The sequence below is a fragment of the Solanum tuberosum genome, unplaced genomic scaffold (genome assembly GCF_000226075.1).
Source record: "Solanum tuberosum cultivar DM 1-3 516 R44 unplaced genomic scaffold, SolTub_3.0 scf00207, whole genome shotgun sequence".
Lineage (NCBI taxonomy): Eukaryota > Viridiplantae > Streptophyta > Magnoliopsida > Solanales > Solanaceae > Solanum > Solanum tuberosum.
In genome coordinates, this window is record NW_006239133.1 from 384,315 (window position 1) to 396,641 (window position 12,327).

Sequence of the window (12,327 nt, forward strand, 5' to 3'; positions counted from 1 at the left end):
TCGTTCTATGTGGAGAAATGACTTGGGAATTGCGGATATATATATATATATATACACAAATATTTTAGTCAGTTTCGGAGGCTTTTCTATTGACACTTTTTCGGTCCCACTTATATTTTTCTCAGTCTTCCAAATACAATTTGCCAAAAAGTATGGAGCCGAATATTTGGACATAAAAATCGTGAAATTTGATGGAAAAAAAATATAAAATTTATTTATTTTTTAAAATTTAAAATAGGTTTAGAAATTGAAATTGTGTTTGGATATAAATACAATTGAAATTTTTATGAATAATTTAAGTGAAAAACATAGAATAATTGTGTTTATGAAAATTGATAATCTAATTAAATCAAAATAAAACAATTAATATTTCTAGGTATGATTTTTAAAATGATTACGTACTACTTTATTAGCCTAAGTTAACAAAAAATTTAAAAGAACAAAATTATTTGTCTCACATAGGCGGACTTTTTTAATAGTCAGCACTTACGTTATATACTAATTCAACTGTTATTTATAGACGTGTCAAAAAATATTTGTCAAAGAAATATTTTAATTCTCTTTATATTTGAAAAGTTAGTCAATCTTACCTAAAAAATCAATAAATTCAAAAACCTTGACTCGGTAATTAATTTGATTTAATTATTATATTTGTAAAAACTTATTTAATTGATTTGATTATTATTTTTCAGTAGAAGTCGAACCAAATTGCACTATAAAGACCCCTAGTGTAGAGTCATTCCAACGACGAATTGAATAAAAGAGTTGATGACTTTATGGACCATTATTAGAGTGAGAATATGGTGAAAATCTATGTTTAATCATACACATACAATAATTTACCATCTTTAAGAGTAATTAAAAAGTCTCTACATTTTATTTTTTCAAAAGTGTGCATTCTCACTATGATTGTGGTCAGTGGTCACCCAACTACTTTGCAACTTTCCACTATAAGTTATCATCTAGATCGGATTGTTTCTTTCTTAATCAGAGGAAACATTTTTTTTTAATAAATCCTAGATAACATAAATTTAATTTAGTCGGATTCAATATAAATATCAAATACACAATTTAGAAAATCTTAGGTTAAACTAAATGTTGATCAGTGAAGACAAGAAAGTTTTTAAGTGTAGATGACTACTTGTACTTGAAATTTCAATGAGAGGGTTTAAAGCCAGTTAAGCCAATAGCATATTTCTTTTTTTTGTGACCCGCTTACTTGCTAATGTTGTACCTCTTCCTTTGCTAACTCTATCACTTCCCTTCTATCTCTTAAAACTTTTACACTTGATAGCTCCCTTGACCATTGGGACGATCGAAGTAGAAAGGGGATGCCTTTTTAATTAAGCAAAGAACACATCGAAGCTAGACAGAAGATTCAATCTCATAGAGTTCAATTCTCGTTCTCAACCCATGAACAATATGAACTCGAAGATTTCTTGGTAATTTCCGAAACTTATTCGTAGTGGCTCCCTTACATCCCTCATTCCAGAGAGAACCTCAAAGTGACTCTATTTCATTATATTTCATCCATATACCAATTACATTCATTTAATATTCCATTGGTGTCGTTGACATAACATATGTCATATTCTAGTCTATCTCTTTCGGTGCTATGCGAGGTTTGTGATTATTTTTCAATCTTTTTCTACGAGGTAATCTAGGATCCCTTCCCGTTAAGTCAATGCGAGTTTCTCGAACAAGTATTTTTTTTAATGTCCATGGAAGCTAATAAATATACTGGGCAAGACAGCATGTAATGTCTCAATTTTTGCCTTTCCCACAAACAACTTTTTTCCAAATTGGTATATATTAGTTTGTCCATGACGGTTAGTGCTCCTAAGATCATAAAAGCAATGTTACGAATAATTAAAAAAAAAAGGAACTTTCCACCACAAGCTATGACTTCTTAAAAGCCTTCTTACAGTCCATGGGTCCACTGAAATTGCAAGTGATTTTTTTGCAGGATCAATACACTATTATCCAATAAGACAATTGTCTCTACTCATTCGCTTTCCCACTCTTTTGGAGACTCGAACCCATGATTTTAAAATTGAAGATGAGAAGTGCTTACCATTTGAACAATCCCCTCTTAAATCTTAATGAAATCATCAAAGAATACCCAGGGAAGAGAGTGATTAGACAAGACATCTGACACCTATAGGCTGTAGCTAGAAGTGGTAAAATCGGCTCAAAAAATCACAATCCACCCAATCTGTTTAGATTTGAGCAAGTCAGTAACATGTTCATTTTATTAACTAGACTGATATGCAGCCCAAATGGTAAAGAATGCCTAGCATGCATACTGCTGAAACCTAATGCCCTTCTCTTTCCCTAAGCATCAACACTATAAGGGGTTCAAGATCATCTAAAGCTTGTATATGTATTTTGGTGCTACACATTATAGAGAATGTAAATTGCAATAACAAAATCAAGCAATTCTCCCTTAGCATCAAATAGAAGAGTTCTCCAAGGATGGAGGGCAGATAAAGTAACTTTTACCAAGTAAAAACATGAAATTCTAGTCAATTAACTTTAGTAACTACAAAAACTTCAGCAGCAGAAGCCTCACAGTCCTAATTAAATATGAATTCATGATATAACATATTCTTGCTTTAGTGTCGCGCAGTTGGAGCTGGAAGCTTTCTCAGATTAAATGTATATTCAATCCTGTGAATCAAGACACCAACACTGATAGTTTGCTCTGGATATTGCTAAGAGCTCCTCTATTGTCATTCTCTCGTGTGCCACGGATTTCCATGGATTAGAGCAACTGATAAAGAGTTGACCTGGTGAAATTGAAACCCAAACCATTGGGTGGTCCTGTGAGCACATCCTCTTGTACAACCGCATCGCAGACACTGCATCTTGGTAAGGATCATGGAAACCAACTTGGATGTCATATCTGTTTTAGGTCAAAAGTTTCGATCAGCATAGCACACAAATGTAATAAACACAGTTGAAGCAAATAACTACTAAGCCAGCCACTAATTCAAGCTCCAAGAAAACAGCAGTGACTGAACAATATAAAGTACAATGCCCAATGAGAATATAATGGATAAACTTGACCGACAATAATACAAGAGAAGATAAATTTACAAGTAAAGAAAATATGAGAGTGAACAAGTAACTTGCCCTAGATAAGTCTTGGTTAGATATTTCAGAGTGACTGACGAAATTGGTCTTCATCAAGGGGCGATACGTTGCAGTATCTCTGCACAGAACAAAAGCAAGACATGAATAGAGGAATGCATCTCGGGTAGAAAAGATCTCCAAGGCATACACAAATAGCGTCTTCATTTACCCAACTTGACAGACAAATACAGAGAATGTGAACAAATGATATGATAATTCTTACTTTTATCTTCATCTCTTATGGACATAATTGCTTGATATTGAACTCATGATACAACCAAATAAATAAATAAAAAAAAGGGCAGCCTGGTGCACCGGGGAAGGCCGGACCACAAGGGTCTATTGTTAATTATCTGTCTTTAAGTTCTAACTTCTTGATAATGTAGGAATTCAATACCAGCACCAGCAGAGAAGGCACAAGTTTATTTGGATGGAAGGATGAAGTACCATCATTTGGAGGAACTGCCCAGGAGGACCTAAAGGGGTGGAAATTTTAGGTGCAACAAAGAGGGATATTTTACGTGTTACCTAAATGAGTAAATAAGAAAATGTGGCAAAGGCCTCGGAGAAATACCAGGCTTCTTGACATCAGTACTTGATTAAGCGAGTTAATAGGTCCATCCTCAAGAACAGACCTACTTTGACCTAATAAGCATAAATGTTCCACCCACAACAATAGTCAACTTTAAGCTACTTTCTTTTTCTTTTTAATAGCGGTGTTGTCTAGGCCAAATTGTGAAGACGATCAGGATAAGATATCTTCAAGCAATGTAGGTGTTTCTCAAGGTTATGGCCCACAAGTACTCTACGAATTGGCTCTACGCTGTAAAGAATCTGCTGAATTCTCTCCCGGACTTCATTCAAAGGCATGGCATCTTGTAGAGTTTCTTCTGTTATTCCAGTAATTTCATACCTGGCACACAATGATGAGGAAGTATGAAAAGATGTGATGCCAAAAACGTCATCTTACATTATAAATAGATATGTTTATTTGCCAGAAGATACCTATAATCAACCACAGGAGTCTGAGGTAGGACACAAGTGTGAAAAATAATCTTTTCATCTTCATCAACTAGGCATACCCTTGCGCAAAGTTCTTGTGACAAATCACCTTCAACCATTTCACAATCTATGGCAACTGCTTCCTGACCTCTTATGTTGTCCATATCATCTTCTGAATGATGCATCTCCATTGACTCCTGCAAGAATTATACATACACATTCCAACAACTAAACATACATCTAAACTATCCTAAGTGTAACTGATTCTTGTGAAAGCATTGAGGAAAGAACATTCATCAACTCACAATGTGTTGAGGAGTGGTAAGATGACACATTTCCTTATGGTCGTTGAGAGAGTCCACGCTGCTACAGATTTTCGGACACAAAATGCAGCCTCTTTCAGCAAAGATGCTTGAACAGTTCACTTTGGCCAATGGACCTGAATATTAAAGTGAAAAAGAACTTAGAGATCATTTACATGTAAAAAAACATTCATTGTCTAAGCACAACAACTTACCAGCAATGTGCTCCCTTAGTGATTCAAATGATTTGCAATGTTTGTTACACACACCGCATTTAGGGTCATGAACCGAATGATGAGATGTTCGCATATGTTCAATAATATGCTCCTTCTGCTTGCACTGCTTGTAACAAGCTGGACATTTGTGCCTGACATCACATAAGCAAGTTGTTATGCCTTCAAATAAAGAGCAAATAAAGTTATGTACTTATGAGGATTCGATATGGGGCTGGAGGAGTAATATCAACACATTCAATAGACGGCTGTGATTGGAAGTTGCTTAATGAGATTGAAGGGCTACGATGCTGCCAGCTCGGACGAGGTTGTTATAAGGTTAACAACCAGAAAAAGTAACAGATCAATTGGTATTTTCTCGTTTCTCCTCTCTCCAGATTCCTTCCTTCTTCTTCTCTTTCAGTCTAAATTCTTATTCTTTTTATCTTCTACTGCAGATCTCAAGCTCATCTATATATGGCATCCCAACAGATTAGTTCAATTCAGTACTCGTACTAGACCAACCACTTACAGGTTGAGTCCAGAAGTCTATGAACATAGGAAGAACTACCAGCTTTGTTTCAGATGTGGAGATAAGTATGCTCCAGGGTATAAATGTAAAAATAGGCAGCTGAATTGCATCAAGGGAAGCAATAAGATGAGCAAGTGGCATGGGCAGCACCTACTGAAACTACTTAAATAGTTGAGGAGCAAGCCCTAATTGATGTGGTAATTGAAGTGGAAATCCAACTAGAGACGCAAGAGGCTATTTGTCCGAGTGCCTTGGCTGGAAATCACAATAGGGTGAATACCATTTTAGTAAGGGGAATAGCTAAGAATAGAAGTCTAACTGTGTTGGTGGATTCAGGAAGCACTCATAGCTTTATTGACTCCCAAGTTGTGATAAAAACTGGTTATGTGGCAAATTATAGCTCTCCTATACCTTTTATTAAAAAAAGGGAAAAAAAAAAGAAATTAAAAAAAGGGAAAAAGGTCTGATATAGCTCTTAACTTTGTCATTTAGAATTGATATATCCTCGTTATGAAAGTGACTCATATATACCCATACTTATATACAAATGGCTCACATATACCCTTTTTCTCTAACGGAAATGAAAAAAAATTAATTTCAGGTTAATTTTTTATTATTTAAAATAAAATAAAATATATATATATATATATAATCCCATATGAGTATATTTAATCCTCCTCAAACATATATATTTTTTTAACATTTTTTTTGTTTCAATGACTAATTTAGATTTATAATTTTGATGGTCAAATTTATTTATGTTTCACTAGTATTCTTGTAAAACTTATTATAGATGACCAAATGTTTTTCTTCAAATACAAAAATTAAATTACAATATAGACCAAATAAAAATAATTTTAAATTATAATATAGCCACAAAAAAATAGTTTTAATTTTTTTCTTTACACTAAGGAATGAAAGAAAAAAATAAAATAAGAATAAGAAACTCAAATAATTATAATAAAAGAAGTCAAAAAATAATTTATGTATAAAAAAGATGAAAAATATACCTTGAACTTTGTTAGAAGAATCATATATACCCCTAAATAATTTTTAAGAAAATTAAAAGTAAAAAATATAAATTTAAAACTAAACTTTTTTCACTTTCCGTTAAAATGAAGGGTATAATGTGAGCTCATTTTGTAACTGTAGGGGTATATGTGAGCCGTTTGTATAACGGTAAAGGTATATATGAGCCACTTTCATAACGAGGGGATTATCAGCTCCAAATGGCAAAGTTGAGGCGTATATCAGGCCCTTTTCCCTTAAAAAAATAGCTCTCTTATTAGGGTCACTGTTGCTGATGGTAACTATATGTTGGGTACATCTACATGTACTAGTTTCAGCTGGAAGATGGAAGGAAAACCATTCAGAGAAGATCTAAGGATTATCAAGTTGGGAGGGTGTGATATAGTCCTAGGGAATGACTGGATGAAAAAATACAACCCCACCAAGTTTGACCATGAGAAGAGGAGTGTCACTATTGGCAAGAAGGCCAATAAAGTGGTGTTGCATGCTATTCCAGAAGGGGGAAGTATTCACATAATCAACAGTGGTACAATTAATGGGAAAACTGATCAGGAAAGGTCAGATTTTGATGGCTCACTTGTTCATAGTCAGCATGGACACAAGAACCGATAAGAGTAGTGTTGCAACAATTTGAGGATATCTTTACCGAACCTAAAGGTTTACCACCAGTGAGGAGTTTAGACCACTCAATTCCATTGAAGCCTGGATCATCGCATGTTAGCTTAAGGTCTTACAAGTACAATTACTTTCAAAAAGAGGAGCTAGAGAAACAAGTGAAGGATATATTATCACATGGTATTATTCAGCCCTGTCAGTTGCCTTTTTCTTCACCTGCATTGTTAGTGAAAAAGAAGGATGGACTTGAAGGTTATGTGTAGATTACAGAGGGTTGAATAAGGCTACGGTGAAAGACAAGTATCCCATACCCATTGTAGATGATCTATTGGATGAGTTACATGGTTCAATGATATTTTCAAAGGTGGATTTAAGAGCTGGTTACCATAAGATTAGAATGAAATTTGATGTTGTGTTTAAGACAACATTTAGAACACATATCGGGCACTATGAGTTTAGAGTGACGCCATTTGTGCTTACCAGTGCCCCAACTACATTCCAAGCTCTAATGAACCAAGTATTTCAACCTTTTCTCAGGAAATTTGTGCTAGTTTTCTTTGATGATATTTTAATATACGCTCAGTTTCTTAAGGACCATGTGAAGCATACTACTACTGTTTTTATGATATTGAGGGACCATTCACTTTTTGCTAAGAGATCCAAATATTCATTTGGTCAGTCCAAGGTTGAATATCTTGATTATGTCATTAGTGCTCTTGGGGTAGTAGCTACTGATCCTGAAAAGGTAGTGACTATGGTGCAGTGGCCTAGACCCTCTTCCTTGAGAGTTTTGAGGGGATTCATAGGACTGACATGATACTACAGGAAGTATGTGGCCAATTATGGTACAATATGTAGATCATTCACTAACCTCCTAAAAAAGGACAATTTTAATTGGAGTGGTGAGGCTAAACCTGCTTTCCTGACTCTCAAGAAAGTTATGTATAACACCCCAGTCCTTGACCTACCGAATTATTTTCAAGAATTTGTAGTTGAAACAAATGCAAGCCGCTTAGGAATTGGTGCAGTTCTCATGCAAAAGGGGAGGCTGGTGGCCTATTTTAGCAAAGTATTGGCTTAGAAGCATAGGGGCAGGTCCATTTATGACAAGGAGTACATGAAATTGCTTAGTTCCATAGACAAGTGGAGGCATTACTTACATTATAAGCATTTTGTCGTAACAACTGATCACCACAACCTGAAATACTTACTTGATCAAAGAGTTACTTCAGCAATCCAGCAAAAAGGGCTTACCAAGTTGTTAGGCTTAGACTATGAAGTTAAGTTTAAGCGAAGGGCTGAGAACAGAGTTGTTAATGCTCTTTCCAGACAATTTGAAGGGGTGCAAGAAGAAGAAACAATTTCCTTGCATGCTAAATTACAAGCTATTAACTACCAGTTCCAACTTGGGTGCAAGACATCACAACCAGTTATGGAGGTGACACTTTTGCTTCCGATCTTATTTCTCAGCTAGTGGTAGACTTACAAGGTCCTAATCTGTTGCACTATCAATCTGGGATCTTGAGGAAGAGAGGAAAAATCTATGTGGGATCTACTGGCACACTAAGACAACAACTACTACAAGTTTTTCATAGCTCTCTATTAGAAGGCCATTCAGGTCAGTTAGGCACACTTAAGAGGTTATCTCGGGTTTTTTATTAACCTCTTATGAAACAAATGATACTCAATTATGTAGCAGAATGTGATATCTGTCAGAGGAGTAAGGATGAGAATATAGCATATCTTGGTCTTCTTCAACCACTTCCTATTCCCAACCAAGCACAGACTCATGTCAGTATGGATTTTATAGAGGGGTTGCCTCAGTCTTAAGGAAAATATGTCATTTTGGTGGTAGTTTCCAGGTTCACAAATTCAACACATTTCATAGCCATAACTCATCCTTATACTGCAACTATTATGGCTGATAAGTTTTGGAAGACGGTTCAGACCTTACATGGTACCCCTACATCTATAGTCATAGAAACAAGGTGTTTCTCAACAATTTTTGGCAAGCTTTGTTCAAACTAAAGGGGATCAAATTTTCCTATAGTACTTACCACCCCTAGACAGATTATCAAACAAAGAGCGTGAATAGGTGTATTGAAACTTATTTGAGGTGTAGGACTAGCAACAAACGATGCTGCCAACTCGGACTAGGTGGTTATAAGGCTAAAAACCATGAGAGAGAGAAACTAACGAATCAATTGGTATTTTCTCACTTCTCCTCTCTTTCCAGATTTCTTCCTTCTTCTCTTGCACTCTAAATTCCTCTTCTTCTTTTTCTTCTACTACGGATCTCAAGCTCATCTATGACATCTCAGTAGAGTAGTTCAATTCAGTATTCATTTTTCATTCTTAGTTGTAATAGTTTGAATGTATTACTATAAACTAGAAAATTGTCCCAAAAAGGTTGTAGTTTGATTTTATTCTTAGTTTAGATCTTGACACAAACTAAATCAAAATTCTACCCCCTCACACAGGGGAGGCAAAATCAAATTCAATCCACCCAATCCTTTCAAGTTGGGCCAGGTTATTGATCACCAATTGAAAATTGAGTTGATATGTAGTTCAAATGACTCATGAGAAATCTTGTCAAAATATTTTTTAAAAATAAATAATGATGAAAAAAATTATTGGATACTTAAAAGTCATGAAAAAGACAACAACAACAACAAACAAAGTGAAATCACACAAAGTGAGATTCGGGGTAAAACTTATAAAAAGGACAAATAAAACAATTCAAACTTAATAAGAATGGGATAGATTGGGTTATAATCCGCATTTTAGCCCATTTGCCACTTCTACCTCACATGTAGAACACTTTAGTTTAGTTGTTGCAAGATTATGTTTTTACTCCTTCCCACCACAACCAAATGACAAATTCACAGTATAAAGGTGAATGCATCTAATTTTCAGTGGGAATTGGGTCTTTGATCTCTTTTCCTAAAAAAAAGGAACTATAAAATCCCAACTTTTTACTAGTAAAGTCATTTTAAAAGGTCTCAAAAAGCCCTCACAGAAGAAATTGTTTGAAATAAGTCATATAAGAGTTAAAGATTCATAACTTAATAAGAAAAAAACTCACATGAAAAAGTTGTACTAATATTATATGATTTCAAAGTTCCAACAGTACCTTGTAGTGGAGAGGGGTTGCAGAGGAACTTGTGAGGGTTCCACTTCCACGTATTGATAGCCGATGAATCTGATTCTCCAATTAAAGCAACAAAATATTGGTTTTTTAGTCTCCACCATATAATATATATATACACATTGAAAATTTAATGTGGAAAATCCAATCTATATACACTTGAAAAAAATGAAATAATATATTGAGGTGAACTCATATCTAAATTTTGAGACTATTTAGAAGAGATTTGAATTGGTTGGAATTAGAAAAAAAAGAAGAAGCAATTGTGTACATGATTATGTACTATTTGCACAATATTGATATATACTACATAACTAATTTATACAATATTAATTCATTACATATAATGCAACCATTTTTATTAATATAATTTTTGACACCTGTACAGTTACATAAGAAGCCTTAACATTTTTACTTTATAAATTCTAGTTTTTAGAATTTCAAATTCTAATAATAGAATTTTAAACAAAATATTTGATAATAATTTTTTTAAAACACAAATAAACCGCTTGAGCAAAAATGACGGCCAAATTCATATTTGAACTTCTAAAATTGTATATAAAATTATTCTAGAACAATATGACATGTCACGTGAATATCACATTGTAGAAGCTCCTTTAAAAAAATTCAAGTAATAATACTAGAGTCGTCAAAATAGCTTGGCCATGAGCCAACCAACTACTTAGTAGGGTTGGGTAACGATTCACACTCTTAATAGCCTAAGGTCTAAATCATTCAGATTCACACTTTCATAAAATATAAACATTGAGGCCATTAAGAGGCATTTTTGTGTGAATAATTTTCAGCATTGCAATCACTATCATCATTGTCAACTACCAACAATCCTTGCCACCACAACCACTAGTTGCTACCACTATCACTGTCAACCAATATTGCCAATCGGTATCATACTTATCATCACCTCCGCAATCACTATTAGCCACTATCACCACTAATAACTATGATTTCCCTAATTATTAAAAGAAATCTGCAACATGTTAATTATAATATCGTTGAACTATTCTTTATCAATCGCGAGTCTTAACATGTCACAATTATCTCTCGATCAATTATAGTAAGTTTTTGGTGTTCTTCTGTCGAACTAACCCTAGCTAGTAATGCAAACTACTCCCAGCACCACGTCAAAACTTCATTATTTTTAATCCTATTTTTAAATCTAGCAGTTAATCTCTTAATAACTTAGAAGCGACATTGATCAACTAAAATCTAATATATATATATATTCGAGTTGGTCGGGATTAGAAAAAAAAAACAATTGTGTACATGATTATGTACTATTTGCACAATATTGATATACTACATAACTAATTTATACAATATCGATCAATTATATATATATATATGTGCAGCCATTTTAAATTAAATTTTTTTTTGTCACCTATACAGTTACATAAGAAGCCCTAACATTTTGACTTTATAAATTCTAGTTTTTAGAATTTCAAATGCTAATAATAGAATTTTAAACAAAATATTTGATTATAATTTTTTTAACACAAATAAATCGTTTGAGCAAAAATTACGGCCAAATTCACATTTGGACTTCTAAAGTCGTGTATAAAATTATTCTAGAACAATATGACATGTCACGTGAACATCACATTGAAGAAGCTCCTCTAAGAAAATTCAAGTAATAATACTAGTTATAAAAATGGCTTGGCCATGGGCCAACCAACTACTTACGATTCACACTCTTAATAGCCTAATTACGGTCTAAATTATTCAGATTCACACTTTCATAAAATATAAACATTGAGGCCATTAAGATGTATTTTTGTGTGAATAATTTTCAGCATCACAATCACTATCATCATTGTCAACTACCAACCATCCTTCCTATCGCGACCACTAGTTGCAACCATTATCGTTGTTCAACCAATATGTTAATCGATACTATACTTATCATCACCTCCGCAATCATTATTAGCCACTATTACCACTAATGACCATGATCAAATCCTACAAAAAGCACCTCTATTATCACAACTAGAACCATCGTCAACTACTAAAATCAATCGACTCTACCATCACTAATACCAACTATCATGATCACATGAGTTACCACACCACTTATTATCTCCACCATCATCACTTGCGAACATACATATTTTTATATCAAATAATAATTTCGTTATATTGGATATATATATATATATATATATATATATAGATATTCAAATATTTAACTACTTTTTATTTAAATTGTATATTTATTATAATTAAAAATAAATAAAGTATGATATTCAAGTGTTGAAGACAAATAGTTTTTATCATTTTATTTTGGGGAAAATGCATAAGTACCCCCCCAGCCTATGCCCGAAATCCCAGAGACAC

General features: G+C 33.8%; 1 protein-coding gene across 1 annotated transcript; it reads right to left on the minus strand.

Annotated features, from left to right (window-relative positions):
* Positions 1–3,141: 3,141 nt before the first annotated feature.
* Positions 3,142–10,041, minus strand: LOC102582548 (uncharacterized). Its single transcript, XM_006355817.2, has 5 exons — positions 9,961–10,041; positions 4,655–4,806; positions 4,443–4,576; positions 4,141–4,334; positions 3,142–4,048 (listed from the first exon to the last, which is right to left on the minus strand). The coding sequence occupies exons 2-5, from the start codon at positions 4,746–4,748 to the stop codon at positions 3,859–3,861; spliced, it is 612 nt and encodes a 203-aa protein (XP_006355879.1). The 5' UTR covers positions 4,749–4,806; positions 9,961–10,041; the 3' UTR covers positions 3,142–3,858.
* Positions 10,042–12,327: the final 2,286 nt, after the last annotated feature.